General features: G+C 45.2%; 1 protein-coding gene across 2 annotated transcripts in view; it reads left to right on the top strand.

Moving 5' to 3' along the window:
- The first annotated feature begins 326 nt into the window (after window positions 1-326).
- LOC115085238 (protein THEMIS3-like) overlaps window positions 327-26,295 on the top strand; it is a 77,093-nt gene continuing 51,124 nt past the window's right edge. Inside the window, exons 1-2 of one of the 2 annotated variants that reach the window (XM_029591015.1) lie at window positions 327-490; window positions 23,147-23,269. In XM_029591015.1, coding sequence (XP_029446875.1) covers window positions 400-490; window positions 23,147-23,269 — 214 coding nt within the window. In that variant the 5' untranslated portion in view covers window positions 327-399. The remainder of the gene's footprint in view (window positions 491-23,146; window positions 23,270-26,295) is intronic. The other variant, XM_029591016.1, reaches the window with a different exon arrangement.

Raw genomic sequence — 26,295 nt, 5'->3', positions numbered from 1 at the left:
CTAATAATGTGTCCCGTCACAAGTTCTGTTGTCTGCATATTCCACTTCCTTATTCACACATTGAACATTGCACAGGTGCAGACACACAAAAAAAAAATACTGCATTGGGCTTTCTGAAAAAAAGATTTAGAGAACTCCTTTGACCATCTAAGTGGGGCTAACTTCTTAGCTGTGAAGGAGTTAAAAACAAGAGCCTCGATGTTTTGCTGTAAATGAGTTACATCTTCAATGATCTTTGGACCACAAACTATTCTTTTGTCCTCTGGGGGATTTTCCTGGACTATCTAGTTCCTGATTTTCTTTGAGAACTATAATTAAGTGCAAAGAGCAGGCACCCAGTTCAGTTCCTTCCGGATTACTACGGACATCCTTTAGGAGAGATTATTTTTTCTGTTTTCCATGGAGCAATCTTGGAGTTCATTTGTGAACTCTCTGAGTCCTGACTTTGTAAGCCGCACTGTGCAGGTGGTCGAAGGAAATTATCAATCGGGTAAGAAAGAGGGATGGGACGGTATACAAGGATTAACACCTTACCAATGAATGTAATAATCATACAATTAGCTACGATGCAAATATTTTATATTCCTTTTTTTTTAACTGATTTCATGACATATGAAGGGTATGTGTGGAAGTAAGAAGCACTGGAAACCAAAGTCCTCTATTTATCCCGTGGACTGGCACAGCATAAAGAATGACAGTTCAAGTTTCCATTTTATTATTTTGTATTATTATTTTATTTACTTGATATACCACAATTCCTTTAAGACCATCAAAGCAGTCAACAGAGTTTACATTGGGATTCACAGTCCTACCCACGTGCATCAACTCTGTCTTGGTGAAACAGTCTCAGAAAGTGAGAGAATAACTCAAGTTTGATACCTGAGGCCGTTCTATCTTTAGCCCGCCCGTTGAGACTACCAACAAGGGCGCCAATTAATGCCAGTTGTGATATGGGTTTGAATCTGTATTTCAGAGGTAGGAGAGACGTGTGCTGATAAAATGCTTGCACTCTGCCGCTTTCCATGCTGTATTTATGGGACATAGTTCATATTGTCACAGCAGACACCCATCTCTTTCCAATATCATGGTTGCATTCCAGCCTTAAGTGTGTTAATTGATGCTTTTGCTTGTGGCTGATAAACTAATGGCAGAGTTTCAATGTGGTACAAAAGTTCATGCAATCAAGACCTGGCATGAAACCTAGCATGCGCACTAAATCACGCTTTTTTTGTGAAATTTCTTAACATGGTGTACCCAAAATATGACAGGCTGAAACCAGGCCCTAAATCTGATTCTATGTCACTAGTAAAATGTCCTTTTGTCTCCAGTCCAAATGTGATCACCTTTTGCTTCATGATGATTTATGCTGTCACTGAAGAGTATATAGCAGGATATTTATCTGCCTCTTTAAGAAGAGGGGGTTACAATTGACCATTTGGGAGGATGAGGATACATTTTTACTCCAGCATAAGATTCTGTTCAGGGTGGGAGTGTGAGATTTTCTGAATTGGAATTTTCTGAGTGAGACTTTGAGCAGGGATTCCTGGTGGGTCCGCTGATACAGCACGTCCAGTAAGGCCATTGCCACCAAGGAAGCCAGCTCCTACGTTGTGCACATAGGGCACCTAGAGGGGACCTATGGACCACAACAGCCTTGTGGGAATTGCTGGGAATCTGCTGATCAGCAGTGCTGAGACTCTGGATGAAAAGGATTTTGTGGAGGGATGTGAGTACCTATGGGACTTGCATGAAGAGTTTCCAAGGCACTGAAAAAGGGATGAGAAATTGATTGAAACTTAGATGAAGATCTGAAAGAAGAGGAACTGTAAAAGTGTATTTGTTTTGCTGTGCTGTTTATCTCTGCCGCTGATTCCTATGTTTCCTCCTTTTGCTGATTTTTATTATTGTAATATTAATTGCTGGTAACTCCAGAAGAATAAAAGTTTCAGATTTTTTAGGTCTACTTTTCGGATTGAGTCTCTGCTTGCTAGATTGCAGGGTTGCGCATTCAAAGGTATGAGTTTGGCAGTCTAAGGAAGAGAAAATGAAAGAGTATGAAATAAGGGAACAGTCAGTACTTTTTCCTGTCTGCCTTGAGAGAACATGGCCCTTGCCTCTGGGCCTGGCCAACTACACTCTCTGCTTGACCACTTTTGTAACTTTTGAACCTACGGAAACTGGGGTCAGGCTCTGAAACCCAGCATCGGACATTTTGTACTCCATAGGAAGGTTTAAAAAATATTTAGTTTATTTCCTATTAGAAGAAGCAGCAAGTGATCCAGATAGGGTTGCCAACTGGCTCCAGATTTTTGGGGCAGGTTGATCCAATCCTGGTTTTACCCCATTGTATACTGGGACTTATTCTGATTTCCCTATTGCATTCCCTAAAAAAAGCAGGACTATAAGTACCTGAAGGCAGGGGAGTAAAACTAGGACTGGATCAACCTGCCCGGAAAATCTGGAGCCAGTTGGCAACCCTAGATCTAGATACAAGCAGCACGAATCTGCAGTAAGAAGCAGGAAACAGTGACTATAAACAGGCTTCAGAAGTGTTTGTGTCCAAATCAGTCCCCTGGTCTTAAGCAGGTGCAGAATGACATAAAAAGAAGCATGAAATAGTTTAAAGTACCTATCAAAACCTTCCAAGGAGAATAATGAACAGTGGAATGCTCTGGCCATTGGGATTTCCCCCGTTTCTCTCTTTTTAAAGAGAATGGTGGTATATTTTAATCAACCAAAGCACTAGAATAGGAGTTCCCAACATTTTTGGAGATCATGGAGCCCTTTTCAACCTCCAAACATTTCATGGCTCCCCACCCCCCCCACATGCTTCACTTTAATTTTTACATGCATTGAAATGCCATATGGTAAACGAATTCTTGTATTAATAAATAATATGCACTCCACAATCATTTGTAATAGATATATCTTAATATCAAATAAAGGATGATTTCTGCTATAAACTGTGCTCTTCCTCCTGCCCTCCTCTCGGCCTCTTTGTGAGTGCTACAACACTCACATACAGTACCAGCATGGCCCCCTCCCAAGGACCTTACTTCCTGCCCTGGTCCCTTTTACCTACAGCCCCTTCCTGTCCTTTCTCCTCTGCAGCTCCTTCTCTGGTTATCTCTCTCCTGCCCTCCCATCCGTGACCCTTTCCTGGTTGCTCACCTTTCTGCCCTGCCTAATCCACCCAAGGTTCCTTCTCTAATGCCTTCCCTTCTATTCTCTCCCTCATGTGGCCCCCTTCCCTGAGTGTTCTCCCTCCTGCATTCCTTCCTCGCCCCCCCCCCATTGCCCTTTCACTACAGCCCCTTTCCAAGTATCTTCCCTGTCTTTATTCTCCCCATGGCTCCTTCCTGAGTGTCTTCCTTACTGTCCATGCCATCCTACTCTCCCAATGGCCCCATCCCACTTATTCTCCCTCCTGTCATCCTCCCTGAGTGTTTTCACTCCTTCTCCGGCCCCCCCCCCCCTCCTCGCCATGGCTACGTTACTCATTTATGAGCCGATACAGTAATGTCCGCGGGAGAGCGGGTGATTCACTATTCAAGTTAGGCCCGGTGGTAAAAACAGGCGCGTCCCTAGCCTCTCCTTTTGGACCGGAGCAGCGGCTGTCAGCAGGTTTGACAGCCGATGCTCAATTTTGCCAGCGTCGGTTCTCGAGCCCGCTGACAGCCACGGGCTCGGAAACAGGACGCCGGCAAAATTGAGCGTCCGGTTTTTGACCCAACAGCCGTGGGCCGACTTCAAATTTATTTTTTTTTAACTTTTGGAAACTTTCGGGACCTCCGACTTAATAAGTTGGAGGGTGCACAGAAAAGCAGTTTTTACTGCTTTTCTGTGCACTTTCCCGGTGCCCGAAGAAATTAGCGCCTACCTTTGGGTAGGCGCTAATTTCTGAAAGCAAAATGTGCGGCTTGGCTGCACATTTTGCTTTCTGAATCGCGCGGGAATACCTAATAGGGCCATCAACATGCATTTGCATGTTGTGGGCGCTATTAGGTTCGGGGGGGTTGGACGCGCGTTTTCGGCCCCATACTGAATAAGGGGTAACGCTAGCGTGTTGAAAACTCGCGTCCAATAGAGGGTTAACAGTGCGCTCCATTGGAGCACACTGTACTGTATCGGCCCGTTAGTGCAGCTTTTCTCCCTCTCTGTTAGGCCAGCAGAACAGCAAGAACACATGCGACAGGGGCTAGACTTGTTCCTCAGGCTTATCATGTGGAGTAGTGGTTTGTTGAAGGTGTTGGTGATAGTGCACTTCCCCTTCTCCTCCCCCTCTTGGTGCAAATCAGCTGCGCTCTTCTGTTTTTGGTAGGCCTGAAGTAGCACATGATTATCTTTCAGAATGATTGATTGAAAAGATGGATCATTACCGGATAATGGAACACAGGAAACCAGCATACTTTTAATTTTTGATCTTCAATTCTGAATGTGGAGAGCCTAAATTTCCTCTGCCTTCTAGGACACACCCAGCCCATCTGCCATGCATCCCGGTTCCTCTACCTGCTCTTGCAGCACTGTGGAAGCAGCCACATAGCTGCTACTGAGGCACGGGAGGAGAACTGCACTTCCTGTCTCTGCAGCTGACCCCTCTCCTCCCATCTCTGCAGGGTAACTGCAAGGCTTAGAAACAAACTGCAAGTGGTGAAGAAAAGAGGAGGAGGCCGCTTAAGTACAGGAAGCATAATATTTTTATTACCAATGAATTCGGGACTGAGTTTTATAGAATTCTGGATGATTCTATTCTTGCCTCCTTGAAAGAAATGTTTCAGGCCGTGCAAATATCTGGTTTGTTTGAAACAGGGCAAAATCTAGCTACAATGGTTTTGATTCCTAAACCAGGGAAAGACTTTCTTTTCCCTGAATCATAGAAGATGTCTTCTTTCTCCTTCAAATGATATTGGCAGCTGTAAATGCACCAGAGTAAATTAACTTTGGTGCATCCGCCTCAGTGGAGGGCACCATTTTGCTGTACAGCAGTACAATTTACTGCTTTACATCAAAATGGTTCTCTCCACTAAACAGTATGCGCAGGAGTTAATTTTCTCTGACATGTCCTCAATGGACAGTATCATTTGAAGAAGAAATAAGGCATCTTCTATGAGACCTTGGTTCCAATCTCCTGACCTAGGCCTGACCCTGAGCCAAGGCCCCAGTATCGAGTCCCGGCCTCTTGGCTGGGTCCATGCATTGGGCCTGGGCCCAGGCTCTGACCAAGTCCAAGGATCAGACATTGGGACCCAACCTCTGGGCCAGGCCTCGGCATAAGGCCTGGGCATGGGCCAAGACCCAGGCATCGAGGCCTGGTCTTCAGTCTGTAGGGAAAAAAGCTTAAGATTTATAAACCTCACCCTTCCTTTAGGTATGTACCTACTATTTACCAGCGACCCTTCTGTTCTTTGTTAGAAAATTACACAACTGTCTGAATAAAAACAAACCTTCAGGTTATTTTATGTCAAGAAGAAACCGGACTATACTATCTGGGTTTTAGAGCCCCTCAGAAGGAAGCTGCGGATTATTAGTATTCAAAGATATACAACAGATTGCCTGTATAGATATGCACAATGTTAGTCAGTGACAAGCAACACGCATATAAACAAAATAATTGGGAAAACTTGGAATTTGAGAAAGGCTCCAGGGTCAGTGGCAGACTTTACCTGTTGAGTGCCCACTAATAAAAAACAGATTTTCCAGGTCAGATATTATGGTAACAAAATTGCTGAGGCACAAAAGAGCAAATAACCATTTGGAGCATGCTGAGATCCCACAACACAGTGAAAGGGTCAGCAGTGAGCTTAGACTGAAGTTCACTCAATATAAAGCTTATCTGACCCATGGTAGGATAAACACCAATTTCACTTAACTGAAAATGCATCGCATTGGCAGTCAATCAATCCATGAAAATTCAGAAGGTAATACGAACATAATTCTGACAAAACAGGTAAAAGGTTCATGGACCTTTTCATGAAGCCATCTGTTAAGACTGTTTCTTCTCACATCATGGTTTCTCTCCTGAATCCATTCTGGATGCCAGAGGAATAAAAGATATACAGGTAGACAGACTTCGGGTTACAAGTGTCAGGCTATTAGTAAGCCCTGGTTTTTAGTAGACAGTTAAGTTAGTGTAGGATGGTTCATGGGGAGGTTCCATTCACATTCAGCTTCTCCTTCTGTGGGGTCTGGAATGGCCATCCCCCTAGGTAGGGTATATAGGGATGTGTAGAAGGAAATGATACTTTGCTATTCGGTATTCGTTGCGCTGGGATCCAAATCAGTTGCATCCTTTTTCATAGGGGGGAAACCCGATTCGTCCATTAGTTACATTCGGTATTCGTTTTACATTAAAGTTGGAAAAACAAAAAAAAAACCCCACCCCAACCCTTTAAATGTAATTAGCTACAACCCCCCCACCCTCCTGACCCCCCCAAGACTTGTCAAAAGTCCCTGGTGGTCCAGTGGGGGTCCGGGAGCGATCTCCTGTACTTGGGCCGTTGGCTGCCAGTAATCAAAATGGTGCCGACGGCCCTTTGCCCTTACTATGTCATAGGGGCCGACAAATGACACCGGTAGCCCCTGTGACAGAGTAAGGGCAAAGGGCTGTCGGCTGCCAGTAATCAAAATGGCACTGATGGCCCTTTGCCCTTACTATGTCACAGGGGCTACCGGTGCCATTGGTCGGCCCCTGTCACATGGTAGGTGCAATGGACGGCCGGCGCCATCTTGTGCTCCTACCATGTGACAGGGGCCAACCAATGGCACCGGTAGCCCCTGTGACATAGTAAGGGCAAAGGCTATCTGCGCCATTTTGAATACTGGCAGCCGACGGCCCAAGTGCAGGAGATCGCTCCCGGACCCCCGCTGGACCACCAGGGACTTTTGGCAAGTCTTGGGGGGGTCAGGAGGGTGGGGGTAAATTCGATAATGATACGTTGCATTTGTGGGGGTTCACGATACATTTCACGAACCCACAAATTCAATGAATAGGGACCTAGCCGTTGCGGATTGCGCATACATTCAAAACGAATGCACATCCCTAGGGTATATTGCAACTCCCTTGCTACAGCTTGGGAGGTAGCTCTTTTAGGTTGATAAACAGTATGGCTGTTTTGCAGGCCCAGTCAGAGGAGCCAAGCAAGCCCTGCTTTGTGGTCCTGACCAGGATCGGGAGGGGTTTTCCTTTCCAGTCCACTCACTGGCTGGTCTGGATTTTTCCCTCTGGGTACATTTTTTGGACTTTACCTTTTAGCTAATAGATCTTTTAAAGTCAGATTAGACATAACAGAATCAGATTCAGTATCAATGTCTACAGGGGTCCCTCAGGGTTCCTCGTTGTCACCTACACTTTTTAATGTTTATATGGCACCACTTTGTAGATTTTTAACTGGCTTGGGATTGGTGCATTTTCTTTTTGCGGATGACGTCCAAATTTTGTTACCCATTGATGATTCTCTTCAAGCTACTTTGAAACTTTGGGAACTCTACTCTTCATCTATAACTCAATTATTATCGCATATGTCTCTTTCGCTAAATAGATCCAAAACGGAAATCCTATATTTGAGTAATAAAGTTACTGAGAAAATGGATAGTGAGATAAAATCCCTCTCACCGGCATATAAAATTAACTATGAAGTAAGAGATTTAGGTCCTATTCTTGATGCTGAGTTAAATATGAAAGCTTATATTAAAGCTATCAATAAAGATGGTCTTTTTAAACTTCACATTTTAAAAAAACTAAGACCGTTTCTTCATTCTGGGGATTTTCGCACAGTGCTTCAGGCTCTGATTTCTCCAAAGTTGGACTATTGTAATGCGTTATTGTTAGGAGTACCAAATGTCACTCTTCGCCCTTTACAGCTACTTCAAAATGCAGCAGCCCGCCTTTTGTCTAATAGGAAGAAATTTGATCATATTACACCAGTTCTGATAGAACTCCATTGGTTGCCGATTCATGCAAGAATTCAATACAAATGTCTAACTCTTATTCATAAGACAATATATGGGGATCATTCCGAATAGCTTAATGCCTCTCTCAGGATCCATACTCCGGTTAGAAATTTAAGATCTCTGGGAAAAGCATTGCTTACAGTTCCTTTTCCAAAAGCGGCACATTTGAATTCAGTTAGAGATAGGACTTTGTCTTTGGCTGGTCCTAAAATTTGGAATTCCCTTCCTGTTGATATTAGAACGGAAACTTGTATCCAGAAATTTAAGAAATTGATAAAGACTTGGCTATTTGAACAGGCTCTTTTAGAGTCAAGTTGAGTTATTTAACATCTTAGATTCTCTTATTGATTATATAGAATTTTAGTGTTATTGTTTTTTAAGTTAAATTAATCTATTTTTAGATTTTTTAGTAATATTTTATGTTTTAAGATGTACTACATGTGTATTAAATAGACTTAGAAATGTCTTTTATAGAGATTATAAATGTATGATGTATTTTATTATTGATGTTAATTGACAAAAATGTGCATCTCTATGATCGTATAGATCTGTATTGACGTTTTACTCTGTTAACCGTCTTGATTTCTTTTTGAGGAAAGTCGGTATATAAAGATTTGTAAATAAATAAATAAATAAATAAGTGGTAGGAACCTTACTGGAGCCTGTTCAGCTCCTGGCTCAGGGAATGGGGAACCCTGGGTCTGGGCAGGTTAGGGAAGACCTGCCCTCCATACCCTCGACGAGGAAGGGGATGCCAATGACTTGCTGAAGGGTACACTCCAGTGGTATCCTCAGTTTCTGGAAGATTTGTTTTTTTCAAGATCCAGGAGGAAGTTCTGAATGCCCTTCCTTCCTGACTGGAGCACAGAGAATTTCCTGATTCAGGGGATCCCTCCCATCAGGGATCACAATAGCAAAGAACAAGGACTGTATCAGAAGAAAGGAAATATTGAAATCCACTGAGTAGAAGGCCAAGCCTAATACCTCTGAAGACACCCACCCGATGCTTCCAAACCCCTGGGGGGAGAGAGAGAGTTTATCTCTTTGCACAGAGACTGTAACATTGTGACTTGGCCAGTTGCAGGGGTGTTCTGCCCATCTAAAGGACACCTACCACTTGGGGACTCTATTTTTCCAAGCCCTGGAGGGTAGAAGTTCCACTGGGTCTGGCAACCGATAATCCTGCACAGATAGAGAGGAGACTGTAAAGCAACTAATTCTGTGGTGCTGTGGATCAGTATTGTGCCGTTTTCACTCATTTGTAACAGTAAATATTTATTTGGACAACTAACATAGTGGCTTCAGTGACTTTATCTGGCACCTCCAGCACACACTGGGACATACAACTCCCCCTCCCCAGGAAGAATAACAAAGGACACAAGAGATCACCCTTAGCACTCGGGGCCTTGGGAGTAATCTCCCCCCCCCCCCCCCCCCACTTGACAAAGAATCCAGGCCCTGAAAAGAAAAGCCATTGATCAAGCTAGCCTGGGAAGGTACAAGCCCCAAAGAGTAAAAACAAATATTTTTATGACCCTATCGGGTAGCAGTCAGCACCAGGGGATGGGGTTACACAAGGATAGAAATGCAACCCCTACCTGTAGAGATCAAAGTTGGGCAACTGTATTATCTCCCTGATGAATTTCCACTCAGGGAGCTTTCACCGAGTCTGTCTCAACTGAGAAAATCCAACATCTTCTCAGTATTCATATGGCCATATGTGATGAACAGCATGGAAGTGAGCCCTTGGTGCTGCAGTGTAGTTGATGCTACCTCGTAGGTGAACCTATGAGGTCTACGCTGACAGCTGGTGAACCCACCCTGAGGCAGTACAGGCTGGAGCTTCACTATACTAGCTGCTTCTCCCCCCAGGTTGAGTCCTTGGGTTCTGGTGGCTGATAGGGCTTAGGTGGGTCCCTATGGTGGAAGAGAGAACAAGAGTCCAAGGGCACGCAGGGATCAGAACAGGCAGCAGACTGGAGAAGCCAGAGGCAGGCCAACATTGGGGCAGGCAGCAGATGAGAGTAATCTGGTCCAATGTAAGAGATCAGGTCCAAGCAGCAAGCAAGCGAGGTCAGGTCCAATGCAAGAGGTCAGGTCCAGGTGGCAGACAAGAGAGGTCAGGGACAGGCAGCAGGCAAACATGGTAAGGTCCAATGCAAGAGGGCAATACCAGGAGTTCAGGTTGAGGATGGACAAAGTCACACAAGAGACACTGGATGAGATGGGCTGGGCAAGGCAAGGCAAGGCTGAATGATACAGGCTGGGCAAGGCAAGGCTGGATGAATCAGGAATGTAGGAGCAACATGCACTGCACTAGGCAAGAGGCGAAATAGGAAGCACGGCTTCCTTAACAATCCAACCACATGATGTCATCAAGGATTACTGGCAGGCCTGTTTCCCGCCACGGGGACTTCAAAGGATACTGCGTCAAATGCACGGCTCAAGGGTCCAGTGAAGTTGGCAGTATAGTGGCAGCATCCTTGCTGCTAAAGACAGGACTAATAGCATCTGAGCCATGCTGGAGACAAGTAATATTCCATGGCCAGCCAAATGTAACACCATGTAAATTGAGAGATTAAAGAAAATTTAATATAAAACCAAGACTCCAGTCTAGGGTAATAATATTCTGAGGAAGAAGTCCAGAAACTTCTCTGTTAAGAGATGGAAATAAGAAAGCTAAAAGAATTTGCATCTGTGGGAATCTAGATTCTGTCTCTGATCACGGATCAGTGAGAGGTCTAGACCAAGTTCAGTCTCCTAACCCACTTTGCATAGTACTTTAAGTCCTAATGCTACAGATAGCCTCATCTTTCAACAGAACAACCTCTTGTTATAAGAGATAATATTGATAACTGGATGCACAAGGACCAGTTTGTCAGCCAACAAACCCTCACAACTTTCAGGTTTACACTTATTCCCTCCATAGAAAGGGGAGGTGAAAATCTCTAAGTGACCTCAGTCATATGCAAGACTCCAAACCCAGGATGATTAGGGTAAGATTTGCTAGACAAGTTCAGAATAAATCAGCTATCAGAACAGTGTGTTTCTCACAGCTGAATATATAGATATCATCTAAGACATGGAGGGGATGGAACCATCCATCACTTAGCAGTCAGTGCATAACCCAAATATGACACTGACTTATCTGGAACAGCTGCAAAGTGATATGTTTGTTTTGCACAGCAGGTCTTTGAAAAGTGGGAGAAAATCCTTATCTGCTGCAGAGGAGTAAATTCCTTCTAGAGGGAATCTATTGCTGATGCTGATATTGCGAGATGCCACAGTTTGCAACAGCCTCCCCACATGTCTTGCAATATCTGGGCTGTGCAGTAGTGCAAAGTGGTGGTGTGAGCTCTGCCTGGATGGGTCCCTGAATTCAGCAGGATACTCAGTATGGTTGAGGAAGACAGCAACTACTTAGAAGCAAATTCACCAGAAGTAGGGAGAATAAAAACCTCCCCTTCCCTGAGAAGGAAGCAAGACACTACGAGGAAATTCTAGTAAGGTTTCCCTTAGCAAACCTAAAGCAACACACTTTCATCCCGGATGGAACTAAGTTTTCAACTTTTACAGCATCAGCATTTCTCAGAGTGATTACCCTGTTTTGAGAACTCGAGTACTGTGGATACTCTGGCTCTAGTTAAAAACTCAATTCCACCTATATATCTGAAGGTGGCACAGTGGCACTGTTGGGATCCGAGCAATGAATCTCTTATTTCAGAGTCTCCTGCCCTTTGTACATGAGCATGAACCACTAATGGATAGGGATAATACAGGAACACCGGTATATAAAAATCTAAAAATAAATAAATAAATGTGCATTTGTTTACAACAAATGTCACATCCACAACGAAAAGGTCCCTATTCGTTTCATTCGTGGGACCACGAAACGAATGGCGATCCCCCACGAATGAAACATATCATATTAGTTTCATTCATTTGGTTCACAGTGCTTTCTTAGCAGCCTTTTGCAATAGGGGAAGATCATGTGGGAGTATCCATAGCAACCAGCCCTTTCCTGTGAGTCATAAGTGACCTCATAGCCTGGTCATAGAGTGGGTCGGACATGTTGGCAAGGAGACCAGAATGCCAACATATCAGAGCGAAGCATTTTTTAAATTCAGCTAATCGGTGCCCTGTGTTGCTCATCCTGGTGTTTTTCTACCTTCAGCAAGTGTACCACAGTGCACTTTCTTCTTGGGTTCTATCTGAGAAGGTTGTTTGCTGATTGAGCTCTCTCAGAGTGTCTCAATTATCTATTCAATTGCTGAAAATCAGAGCTATTGCTATTGCTGAAAAAGATTTTTGTCCTTTTGTGCTGCTGTGCCAGGTAGCCAGGCTTTTGTTTACTGCACTCAGACTGTCTCTCTGAATCACCCACTTAGACAACTGCCAGCAGTGGCATTTTGCTGCTGATCTTGCCCCCTGGGGTAGGTTGCAGGCAGGGTTTGGGTGGTGTGGGTGGGAGATAGTGTGAGAGTTGCAGTGGCTGTCTGGCAGTGGGTATTGTTCAACTACAAGCAGGATCACAGCGAGTACTGTAGGATTGGGCTTGCAGACTCACAGCAGGAGTAGTCAGGCTGTGGCTTCCAGTGTTTTATCTGGAGTTTCAGTACTGTTTTTGAGCACATAGAGCAGTCTCAGTTGTAGTGTACAGCAAGACACTGCACTGTGTGTCTCTGTGTGTAGTTTTCCACATTCACATATATTGGTACAGTGGTGTTCAGTACAACCAATAAAGAAATAATCCTTTTAATTCAAATCCCCAGTAGGCAGTGACATTAAAATCTATAATGTCAGGGAAAGGTACACGTCAAGCGATTGGCACTGGCAGAGGAGGCACTTCAAGAGGCAGTCCTCCATTAAAGTTAAAAAGGGACCTGTTTCAATCTAAATCTCTGGAGGGGCAGGCAGTTCCAGTCAGAAAAAACTTAAATTTAAAGATGATGCACCACCACCACCTGTTTCTGACCCTGTTTTGGAGGTGAGGGAAGGGGAGGCTGAGCCAACCAAGGCAGTTGGGGTAGTGGAGAAAGCAAAGGAGCGAGACCCAAAAGCAGCAGTGCGACAGCAGCCTCTAGTTAGCACTGACGATGTAGCACAATCACTCTTTGTTTCTGATTCCGATGAAGAATCATCTTGTATGGGATTCCCTTCATCAGAAATGGAAGACTTAATAGCTGAAGAAGGTTTAGGAGGATTAGTTAGTTCTGTCTTAGCCTCCACTTCAGTGCTGGAGGGGAGAGAGGAAACTTGTGATGAGGAAGAGCAGTCAGTGCAGGCAGAGAGTGTGACTGATGCCCCGGGCATTGCTTCTCAGGGTGCACCCACTACCTCAACTCCAGTGCCAGCATCCACCCCGAAGGCTATAAAGAAGGGATCACGAAAGACATCTGTGATCTGGAGCCACTTTAAAGTGAGGGAGGACTCGCGAATTCCTCAGTGTAATTACAGTACCAGGGATATTAGCAGAGGCAAGCAAGTGGGCCATCTAACTAATTTTGACATGATGCATCTTTAGGCAGAAACAACATCCAATAGTACTGACATCTGGGGATAGTGGCAGTTCCAGTCAGGGGACCCCTTTTTCCAGGCAGCGTAAAGTGGTTGAAAAGGAGCAGAGTCATCCCACGTCCTCAGCCCCTTCTAGCAGTCAGGTGGCAGGCCAGCAGCCCCCTGCCATGTGTCAGAAGCGATAACCCACCATGGAGGAAATGGGGTGGTGTTTGGTAGCACTATCCCGGGGAAGGAGGCAGGCAGCCTCAAAAGTTGTAACCAGTAGCATCAGGGAAATGATTGCCCTTGATGACCAGCCCCTGCAGGTAGTGGAGAATGTGGGTTTCAAGCGTTTGCTGCAGGTCTTAGCTCCAAATTACAAAGTCCCCTCCAGAACCACATTTAGCAGAAAGGTTCTCCCCAGCCTGTACAACCAGTGTCACAGTCGCATCCAAGTGCTGCTTGCTAAGGCAGAGGGGAGTGTGCATTTCACCTGTGATATCTGGACCACCATGAATGCTTCACACTCTTACCTCTCCCTGACAGCACACTGGTGGGACCTGGCTAAGGCAGGGGCAGGCAGCAGCTCTATTAGTGAACAAGTATCAGGGTGCAGGTGGGCTTTACTGCACACCCACCTGATGGACGAGGCCCATACCTCGGCTAATATTCTATCATGCATCAGAGAAATGCTGGAGGGGTGTGTTGTGTTTGTGCCTGTTCTCGCCCTCGCTCCACCCTCTCTACCTTAGTGGCGACTCCCTTTGGGTCTGACGGACAGATGCTGCCGTGGCTTCTCCTCGCCGTACTTCCTGGAATCCCCGGACTGGCCTGATGCTGCAGATCCGCCATGTTCCTGATGATGTAAAGGCGCGTGCGCTCCCTCCAGAGTTTGTACCGGCAAGGCTGCGACCCTCGGGGGCGTCCCTCCGTAGTGACGTCATCCGCTTCCACTTTAAAAGGTCTTTGCTTACAACTACGAATTGAGTTAGCAAGGGGAATTCTTTCTCCGTTACTCTGCCTCCACCACCTTACCAGGGGTACCCACTCCTCAGGGGTCCCGCTCTCTCTCTTCTTGATTTCAGATTACTAAGACGGGATCCGGTACTCGCTCCTCGAGGACCTACGTTCCCTAATGCTCAGAAGACTCCTGTCTACCTGGAAGCGATCGCAGACGTGAACACAGTGAGTTCTATTACAGATTAGGGATGTGAATCGTGTCCTCGATCGTCTTAACGATCGATTTCGGCTGGGAGGGGGGAGGGAATCGTATTGTTGCCGTTTGGGGGGGTAAAATATCGTGAAAAAATCGTGAAAAATCGTGAAAAATCTAAAAAAAATCGCAAAACCGGCACATTAAAAACCCCCTAAAAACCCACCCCCGACCCTTTAAATTAAATCCCCCACCCTCCCGAACCCCCCCAAATGAGTTAAATAACCTGCGGGTCCAGCGGCGGTCCGGAACGGCAGCGGTCCGGAACGGGCTCCTGCTCCTGAATCTTGTTGTCTTCAGCCGGCGCCATTTTCCAAAATGGCGCCGAAAAATGGCGGCGGCCATAGACGAACACGATTGGACGGCAGGAGGTCCTTCCGGACCCCCGCTGGACTTTTGGCAAGTCTCGTGGGGGTCAGGAGGCCCCCCACAAGCTGGCCAAAAGTTCCTGGAGGTCCAGCGGGGGTCAGGGAGCGATTTCCCGCCGCGAATCGTTTTCGTACGGAAAATGGCGCCGGCAGGAGATCGACTGCAGGAGGGTCGTTCAGCGAGGGTTCCGGCGCCTCGCTGAATGACCTCCTGCAGTCGATCTCCTGCCGGCGCCATTTTCCATACGGAAAATGGCGCCGGCCATACGCGTATGGCCGGCGCCATTTTCCGTACGAAAACGATTCGCGGCGGGAAATCGCTCCCTGACCCCCGCTGGACCTCCAGGAACTTTTGGCCAGCTTGTGGGGGGCCTCCTGACCCCCACGAGACTTGCCAAAAGTCCAGCGGGGGTCCGGAAGGACCTCCTGCCGTCCAATCGTGTTCGTCTATGGCCGCCGCCATTTTTCGGCGCCATTTTGGAAAATGGCGCCGGCTGAAGACAACAAGATTCAAGAGCAGGAGCCCGTTCCGGACCGCTGCCGTTCCGGACCGCCGCTGGACCCGCAGGTTATTTAACTCATTTGGGGGGGGTTCGGGAGGGTGGGGGATTTAATTTAAAGGGTCGGGGGTGGGTTTTAGGGGGTTTTAGTGTGCCGGCTCACGATTCTAACGATTTATAACGATAAATCGTTAGAATCTCTATTGTATTGTGTTCCATAACGGTTTAAGACGATATTAAAATTATCGGACGATAATTTTAATCGTCCTAAAACGATTCACATCCCTATTACAGATAGGAACCGGTACTCGCTCCACGAGGGCCTATGTTCCTTATCTCCAAGACTCCCTTCTGTCTAAGACGTTATCGCAGATACGGAGATCGTGAGTCATTATTGTGGATTGCAGATAGGAACAGGTACTCGCTCCATGACGGCCCATGTTCCTAAATCCCTTCTCAACTCTCTTCTATTTCAGAAACTATTGTATACCTATATCTTGTGCATTACTATTATAGGGATTGCAGATAGGAACCGGTACTCGCTCCACGAGGGCCTATGTTCCTAAAACCCTCCAAAGACTCTCTTCTATTCCATAAGCCATCTCATAAACAGATATTGTGAGTTCTCATTTCAGACTGCTTATAGGAACCAGCACCCGCCTACGGCTCCTGTTCCTAAATATACTGAAGACTCTGTTGCAGAGAAGCCATTACAGATCTCTGCAATTGTGAGTGTTTCATCTACTACTGGTTATGTATCCAGCATACCCTGTCTACTCACTACCTATAGTCTCTCTCTACAGCTCAGCAACCCAGAGACCGCAATTCCAGTATCTGAGGTACTTCAGCCCTGCCGGGCACATCAGCTCACTACTGCCACCTCTGGTGGTTCTACTTCCTGTCTAAATAAAGAACTATCTGTGTTTGTCTCCATACTCCAGCCTAGCCGGTGGTCCCTCTCAGGATATCGTCCTGGGGGCACAGTCATCTGCTATCAGCCCAGGGATTCACCAATTTCCTCAAGTGTTTATTCATTACACTACTAGAGCGGTATTATACAGACTGCCACTCTGTGGGAAGCCAACCCACCGCAGATCATTAACTCCGCCTACGGAGTATTACAATTGTTAGCTCTTCCCCTTGTCAGGGTGATCCATAACCGATTGCTAACTCCCTGGCGGACTTATAACAGATTGCTACCCATAGCAGCAGGGATTGATAACAGATTGTTACTCTTCTCTCTCCAGGAGGAGATCCATATCAGACTGCTAACTCCTCCCTCTACAGGAGGAACTTGATAATAGATAGCTAATTCCGAGCAGCAGAATTATAATAGATTGCTAACTCCTCCCCTCTGGACAGATTGCTAACTCCTCCCCTCTACGACAGTTTGCTAACTCTGCAGTCTAATCCACAACAGAGTGCTAACTCCTCCCTTCTTGAGGAGTAGATCGTAACAGATTGCTAATTCCTCCCTTCTTGAGGAGTCAAGCCTAACAGGGTGGCAGCTACACCAGAGAGCCAGGAATCTCCAGGCAGGGTTCTTTGTCACAGACAATGGTGCAAACATGGTAAAGGCAATATCCGACAGGGGCTTTCAGAACATCTGATGTTTTACACACACTCTGCACCTGGTAGTGAAGTCAGCTCTGGGGTTGGAGTTCAAGCACCAAGACAATGAATACCTGCATACGTTAATACAGAAGTGCAGGAACATAGCAGGGTTCTTCCACAGAAGTGTGAAGGCGGGGCAGGTTCTCTGTCAAAAGCAGACTGATTTGGGGATGCCTCACAAGTGTCTCATTCAAGACATTGGCATCCAGTGGAATTCCACCTATATGATGCTGCAGAGGTTAGTGGAGCAGCAGACACCCCTTCATGACCTTTCTCTGGAATTGGAGATAGGTGTGCATAGTCCCCTAGGGCATCATGATTGGTTAGTCATGAGTCAGCTGGTAAAAATCCTGCAGCCCTTCAAGGATGCCATGGAGGAGCTGAGTTCCAGAAGAGCCACTTTGGTTAACATCATCCCTATAGTTAATATTCTGGAGGAAAATTTGGAGGGCTTTAAACAGGAAGAGGGAATGACGCAGAGGTGCTGTGTTGTCTGGACGTTTTGCAGAAGCAGGTGCAAGAGAGATTAGGACCTTTAACAAAAGACGACAAATACATGCTCGCCACAGTCTGTGATCCCCGTGTGAAAGGGAAACTCACCCTACAGTCCGAGTGTCTCACATTTGTGAAGAACCTGCTGTTAGAAAAGGTCTGTGAACAGGAGCGCCGAAGGCAGAGACAGATTAGGCATGAAGCAGAGGAGGAAACAGCGGGCACTTCAGAGAGTAGTGCAAGCCGAAGCAGGAGCAGCACTCTGTCAGCGACAGCTAGTACTTCCTCCTCCACTTCAGTACACCAAAGCCATGTTGCCCCTAAAAAAATCATCTCTTCTGGCACAGGCTAGTGAAAGCGGCTGGCAAGAAGGACTCTCAGCCCACCCAAGCAAAGGAGACGCCAGCACAAATGGCAGTGACAGGGTATCTCACAGAGCCCACTGAGGACATGGAGACAGATCCACTGGCATATTGGGTACTCAAGGTATCGCTAAGCCACACCTAGCCAAAGTGGCTTAGTGATATCTGTCCTGTCCACCAACCAGTGTGCCCAGTGAACGTGTCTTTTCAATGACAGGGGATATTATGAGCCCTCATCGCTCAAGGCTGGCACCAGAGTTGATGGAAAAGCTAGTGTTTTTGAAAATAAACATGCCTTTGCTTGGGTTTCCAGATTTTCCCTGTGAATGGCAAGATGAATAAAAGCACGTTAAAGCCTTGCAGCAGCTCCAACTGCCTCATATGCTCCAGATATATCAGCACATGGACTTGACTTCATTACTGTGCCTGTCTGTCTCACGCCTTATGTCACACTCAAGGGCCTGACCTCATTGCTGAACCTGTCTCGCGCCTTATATCTATATCAACCAACACCTTTTCTGGGGTCTGATGAGTGTCGGCATCGGGTGCCTTAACCCGGCATTTGGTTCATCCCGCAGCACCAATTCTGCTTACCAAAAGTGGCCCACTAGGTATTCGCATTCCATACCCAGCTCCACGCCAGCAAGTCGGGCGTCTTACCCATTTAAAGTTTGAGAATAGGTTGAGATCGTTTCAGCCCCAAGACCTCTAATCATTTGCTTACCAGATAAAACTGGTGGATGGCCCGAGTGCTAGCTATCCTGAGGGAAACTTTGGAGGGAACCAGCTACTAGATGGTTCAATTAGTCTTTCGCCCCTATACCCATGTTGGATGACCGATTTGCACATCAGTTTCCTCTGGCTTCGCCCTGCCCAGGCATAGTTCACCATCTTTCGGGTCCTATCACACGCTCATGCTCCACCTCCTCGATGGGGGAGGGTTTGTGAAGAGCAGTCAGGCCGCTTCTCCCCCCCCCCTCCCCCAGGGCATCGGTAATGATCCTTCCGCAGGTTCACCTACGGAAACCTTGTTATGATTTTTACTTCCTCTAGATAGTCAAGTTTGATCATCTTCTTGGCACTCTGCCAGGGCCGTCGCCAACCCCAGCGGGGCCGATCCGAGGATCTCACTAAACCATCCAATCTGTACTAGTGACGGGCGGTGTGTACAAAGGGCAGGGACTTAATCAACGCGAGCTTATGACCCGCACTTACTGGGAATTCCTCGTTCATGGGAACTAATTGCAATCCCCAATCCCTATCACGAATGGGGTTCAGCAGGTTACCCACACTTGTCGGTGAAGGATAGACACACGCTGATCCATTCAGTGTAGCGCGCGTGCAGCCCAGACATCTAAGGGCATCACAGACCTGTTATTGCTCGATCTCATGTGGCTGAACGCCACTTGTCCCTCTAAGAAGTTGGATGCCGACCGCTGGGGGTCACATAACTAGTTAGCATGGAGGAGTCTCGTTCGTTATCGGAATTAACCAGACAAATCGCTCCAACTAAGAACGGCTATGCACCACCACCCACAGAATCGAGAAAGAGCTATCAATCTGTCAATCCTTTTTGCAGCTGGGCCAGTCCCGAGAGTCATATACATGTTTTGCTACCTTGTGCAGTATGGCAGCAGTAATAAACTGTGAATGACAAAGAGCTGGAACAATTTCATCTTCCTGGTGGTACCCTTCCGTCAATTCCTTTAAGTTTCAGCTTTGCAACCATACTCCCCCCGGAATCCAAATACTTTGGTTTCTAGGAAACTGCTCGGCAGGTAATGGGAATAACGCCAACGGATCACTAGTCGGCATCAGTTAAGGTCAGAACTACGAAGGTATCTGATCGTCTTTGAACCTCCGACTTTCGTTCTTGATTAATGAAAACATTCTTGGCAAATGCTTTTGCTTTGATTTGTCTTGTGCCGGTCCAAGAATTTCACCGCTAGCGGCACAATACGAATGCCCTCGTCCGTCCCTCTTAATCATGGCCCCATGTACGAAACCAACAAAATAGAACCGGAGTCCTATTCCATTATTCCTAGCTTAAGTATTCAGGTGACCGGCCTGCTTTGAATACTCTAATTTTTTCAAAGTAAACGCTTTGATATCACTTAATACTGACAGACTGTAGGTGGCACCTGAGGGTATAGGACAGAGTCAGTCAAAACTTCTCTGTCTCCATCTGCTGGTGGGGAAGCAAAACCCAGGAGTCTGAACTGACCCATGTTGAACTGCTGTTCACATGGAACCCTTCTCCACTTCAGCCTTCAAAGTTCTTGTTTGTATATTTGCTATGTTCCCCAGATTTTCAAAGACCAGCGAGAGCTTACTTGACACTGCTGGACCTGTGACGCTTTCCAAGGCTCGGGCCCCTCTCTTGGGGCGAACCCATTCCAGGGCACCCTGTCCTTCACAAAGAAAAGAGAACTCTCCCTGGGGCTCTCGACTGAATATTTGCTACTAGTACCAAGTTCTGCACCCACGGCCGCTCCACCCAGGCATTGTTCATCATCTTTCAGGTCCTAGCACATGTGTTAGACTCCTTGGTCCGTATTTCAAGACAGGTCGGGTGGACAGTACATCCCGGTTGACAGTTGCGCTGGGAGTGGGGGGTCCCATCCCCCTTCCCCTGCCCCCCTCAGAGTCTGGTAACAGGCCAAGGTGAGGGCAGGCAGCGGACAAGCAGTGTCGATGTCCAGACAGAGGTCAGGGTAGGCAGAGATTGGGCAGTGTCAAGTTCCAGGCAGAGGTCAGGGTAGTGGAGATCAGGCAGCATCAAGGTCCAGGCAGAAGTCAGAGCAGGCTGAAATCAAGCAGTGAGGTCAGAATCCAAGGCTGAGCTCAGAACTGGAAGACAGTCAGAGACAGACAAGACACAGATAGACAAGGGCAGGACTGGAACTAAACAGGATACAAGGAATGGAACACAGCAGGAGACAAGGCAGGGTCTGGAGCAAGGCTGGAACAAGACATGGCAGGAATAAGGAAAGGTAGGAACAGGGCAGGAAAAGGCAAGGTAAGGAACAGGACAAGGCAGAGAGAAGGCAAGGCAGGAAGTGGAACAGGCTAGGCAGGATCACGAGCAACACGCACTGCAGACAAATGTAGGAGGACCTGTTGCTGAGGTGCCAGTTGAGATGGCAGCTGGGGTTTAAATCCCCAGCCTGCACTGACATCATCTCCCGGCGCCATGCCTCTCTCCTCCGGCTAAAGAGCCTTTAAGAACTGGTACACAGTGCATGCACACACCTAGGGGGAGCCTGGAAGGCATGCCAGCATCTGAGTTCTGACAGTTTCAGAGGCGTCTTGGGGTGAGTGAGGCCAAACCCAAAGCTGACCCGCAGTCACCCAAGCATTACTAAAGGTCAAGCAAACTAGAGGATGAGTAAGGGCCAGACAAGATCTCCACAATCCGATCACTGGATACTTCTTCAAATTGGCAAAATAAATGCCTAGGAGGCCCTAGAGTTGCAACAAGTTGGGCATCAAGCTTCAAATAATCAATTCAAAGCCAATCTTCAAGATCTTATCAAAATGGCAGGCACATTTTTCACATTCTTCATTAGATAGTTTTAACTGGTCCTGCTGAACATCTTGATGAATAAAGCCTAAATGAATAAAAAAAAAAGTTGCACATTATACGCCCCCTTAAAGATTAAACCACAAGACCAAAAAGATTAAGCTACAATTATATGAAATGTCTTATTCATAACACTGGCAGGGCCGGTGCAAGGGTATTGGGCGCCCTAGGCGCTGGTATAGGTGAAGTGCCAGTTGGGTCTCTGCCTCATCATACTCCGCCAGCCGACAGTGGGGACCTTAAGGGCTCCTCCCTGCAGGTTGCACCAACTCCACCTCAGTCCACCTTCACTGCCTTTTTTGTAGCTCAATTTGAAGGCTTTGCAGATAAGGTGCGTAATAAATATTGCAGATAAATAATTTGCTCCATGCTGATTATGCTTTAGTTTATCCTGCTCTGAGCAAGATTTTAGGAAGATTCTTTATAACACCTCCTTTTCTGTCTTAGATCATCTATTTCACTGGTAAATTTGGCCAATGAATTCTGCTTTTTAACAAAAAAACCTTTTTGGGTGGGGGAGAGTCTAGTTTATCCAAATCCCTAAACATTCCCAAATGCTCCACCATTTCACCTACTGTAAACGGTGCTGGGTTGTTAGCAAGGAATTCCCCAGTTCTCTAGCAGCACCTCGGGGGATGGAGAGGGGACTTCTATCTTTAATACAATAAACCTCCTTAACCAGGAGATTTGCTCAACAGTGTTCCATAGAACTGTTCACAGCTAGGCTCACTAAAAAGTGATCAGTCCAGGACAGCAGAGCGATATGCAGATTCTCATTATTATGAGCAATTACTGTAGATAGGGATATAAAAATTAAATCCAGAAAATGACCTGCCTCATGGATGGAGACCCCCAGCTCAATGACTAAGCAGAAGGGCAGCCATCCCTTGAATAAAATTACTGGCAGATTCAGTGAGGAATCCTCCGCCTAAGACAAGTAACTGTTTCTAATCTAATAAAGCAGTCAAAGTAAGTACCAGGAGGTCAGACAGGTTATGAGAGGTCTCAGCAGGTGCCTGACAAAACCAGGCGCAGGGAATACTGGCACTTTTTATCAGCTTCTGGCTACCAGCAGTTATCGTCTTATTTATTTATTTTATTTATTTAAAACTTTTATATACCGACATTAGTAAGGAACATCATATCGGTTTACATCCAAACTAAAAAATGGAAAGTACAAAAAACAGGTAATGGGTAGGGGCAATGAACAGAAAGAGGCCGAAAAGAGGCCAGAAGCATATCAAGGAGGAACAAAATGCAAATAACAGGTACTGAGCAACAAGTAACAAAGTGAAAATAGAACTTTATACAGGATCAATTAATACGGAAGTTAGCCGAAAGAGGAGGGAGGAAGGGGGTCTAGTCTGGCTAAGCCTGCTTAAAGAGCCATGTCTTTATGCAAATATTCTGGGTAATAAGTAATAAGTCTGGGTAAGCCTGCTTAAAGAGCCGTGTCTTTATTCAAATATTCCTGGAATGGCAAAAGAACAGAGGTAAACGTAAGGAATTTGTTTCAGGTATTGGTACTGAAGGCCATATTTTTTTGTACAATTTTTATCTTACAGGGTCATTATATAACCTATCATTCTCCCAAGGTGACCTTCTGACCATTGTGGATGTGCTGATAACAGCTGACCTCTATGAGAATAGGAAGTTGGGATCCATCAGCATACCTCTTAGCTATAAAGGTACTCCATTCAGTTCAATTCAGTTTATTTGGTTTGTATTACACCCTTTCAGGCACTTCAAAGCGGATTACCTTCAGGGACTGTTGGTATTTCCCTACCAGAGGGCTCACAATCTATCGTGGTGGTTATTTTTATAACGGCATGTTTACCTTAACCTACTCTCTTCATATGCTTTGCATTTGCACTGAGATTTGGCAAGGCAGGTGGGACTACCAGATGCCTCTTGGCCTTCCAAATTTCAAAGAAATTGGTTTAGACACAGATAGGTACAAAAAAAAAATACCTGTCACATACTCATTTTCAACAATTTTCTTATTATTTTGTCCTTGTTTATAAATAGGGAGTTTTGAACTGAAATTGGCACCTTTCCTCAAGTATAGTTTAAACCAAACGAAGAGCATTCTTTTTGGGGGGAGGGGGTGGGAATATTTTAAAATAGCCCCCGCAATTGAAAATTATGCAAGCAGTTTTATCGCCAGTGCTTTAGGGAAATTTTCAAAGAGAAAATACCCATATTATTTCTCTTGAAAATTATCAAGTGCAAGGTCCATGCATTAAAAGCATCTGTATTGTTACTGCCTGCTCCGTGTGTAGGCAAGGGGTGGCAAAATAGTGCCTGTAGATTTGGAAATTGAATGTACACGCTCTATTTTCCCTCCCATAACCTAAACACCCTCACAAGAACACATCTTGTGAACGCTGCTAATCGTTCACGCAATGGAACCCGCACACACTTTTAGCCTCATTGCAGGAAGGAAATTTTCATTCAGGTCACTTCACCTGGGTAGCTACCCTCTTGAAACCACACTTCTGATGTGTCACAAAATATGATTTTAAAGGTTGAGTTCTCTGAACGATTTAGCTGAAAGTGTATTCTCACACAGCAGCACACTTGTAGGGAATCGTACGTGTATAACATCGTCCAAAGAGAAGACGACTTCCAGTTTCAAAGATGGTTTTCCGTGCTTGCATTGAAAGTCATTGAGGTCTGGAGGAGGCTGAAGAGCTGAGGGTCCTTCAAACCATGTAGATCATAAAACTATAGAATGGCCTGATACTAGAGCTTTGGACCAATAATAAAAATGGCCAGCAATTATGCATGGCATAGGTGGGATTTTTTAAGATTAACAGTCCTGAGATAACCCAAAGTCAAACCATTGTTTTGAAATAAGCCATTGCCTTGTCCATTTATGGCATGCATGGTCAGCTTTTTTGTGTGGCTACCTACAGCTGAATCTGGCAAAGCAAAGACAGTTTGATTTCTTGCTGCTTCACTCTCTTGCAGAAGGTGACATGCACGGTGAAAGGCGGTAATGTGTGAAGAATGGGTGATGTTAAGTAAACTAAATGTATCTCTGGAAGGATATTTGCATTCTTTCTGTATTAAACATCTATTATTGCACAATTATATTGTGTTCCTGGCTGTTACAGTTTTAGTATTTAATTCTTGCCAACTTCCTGGATGTGTTATGTTAAGAGGAAACTTTGTAAGTGCAATGTACTAGAAGCAGCTCATTCTGAGTTTCCTTTGATTTTCTGTTACTATACAATACATATCATTCAAGCAGAAAGCTAGAAATCACTTAAAATACCATACTACAGTGTTTTAGAAGTTTCCTTTTATACATTTGACAAATCATTTGTGGGTTATAATTTTGAGACTGAAGCTTTATCATTTTAAAACTTGCCAGAACGGTGCGGACAATATTGCACAGCATGAAATGTTGCTCTGTCCAGTATGACCCAACAGCCTCTGAACAAAAGAGTCATAATTACTAGGGCACAAATTGCTATTTCTTTATATAAATGGTTTTGATAATTGTCCTCCCCATACTTCCATGCTTCAATCAAAATATCTCATTTGTTTTCAATTGGTGAAGGAAGTATTAGCTCCCAAAAGCTGATCAGAAATATATTAATGTTAGTCTAATAAAAAAGTGTCACTTTTTTTTTTTTGCTGACCTTTATTCCCCTTATTTCTTTGCAGCTAATAGGTGGTAAGCTCTTGATTAGATAGTCCCTCCTGCATAGATCTTACAGTCTCTTATGTGCTTTTGTACAACGCTGCATATGTCAAGTAGCTCTATAAAAATGATAAGAATTCGTGCTAAGGACTCTCTGTGCTTATTCCATACATTCTTGAATTCTGCTCCGGCTTTCCTTACAACATGATAACAAGATACATTTGGAGCTGAGATAGAGTATAATGAGCTCCTCCAATCCAGTGGCACTTTTTGTTTTAAAGACCTCACCCTGAAATGGGCTGACTTTTCACCTTTGGTTTTGGTTTTCGTTCACTTTGCTCTGTTGAAGAACTGATGTTATAGTGCCATCTTGTGGTAGGAGGCAGTACTAAACCTGTAATACTGAATGTCCTGTATTGTGCTATAAAATCATAAGTGCAATCCTGTCAATGAAATCAGTTTCGCTTTACATTTTCTTTTAATAGGGTCCATTTTCTGCAAGATTCATTCAGTGTTGTGGCAAAGGGAAAATCCATTGTGCTTTTAATGTCGGTGTTAACTGACATTTGAGAAAAAAATTCCATAATTCACAAATTTTATTTCTGAAAAAGAATCTAAAGTATGAGGGTTTTTCTATGAAATATATATCAGTTTTTGTTTTTTAAAAACTTTGGGAGTTTGAGGGTGGAATAATAAAGAATAAAAAACCAAGGGAGTCTATATATTAAAGAGTGTTAGTGTTAACACCTAGTAATGTAGGCATCATTTAGAATGTGCACTATTTGCATATTTGCATTCACATAAGTGTTATTATGTGGTAATGCTAATACATATGCAAATTACCTACTTAAAAAAGCAAGCATGCTAATAGCATCTTAACCTACTATCCAGCATTAATACTTAGAAGACTTAATATGACCCTTCTAACACAAAAAAGTGACATACACCTCAGGATGGGTCTCATCATTGTTCCTGTTGGAAAGTACAGGTATTTTACAATGCATTGATTTTTGGAACACTGAAATAATAAGCATGGACTCTGGGTACATGACTAACCATATG

Source organism: Rhinatrema bivittatum, chromosome 2 (assembly GCF_901001135.1).
Source record: "Rhinatrema bivittatum chromosome 2, aRhiBiv1.1, whole genome shotgun sequence".
Classification (NCBI taxonomy): Eukaryota; Metazoa; Chordata; class Amphibia; order Gymnophiona; family Rhinatrematidae; genus Rhinatrema; species Rhinatrema bivittatum.
The sequence above is the reverse complement of the archived record's forward strand: the minus strand, read 5'-3'. Positions and strand labels throughout refer to the sequence as shown.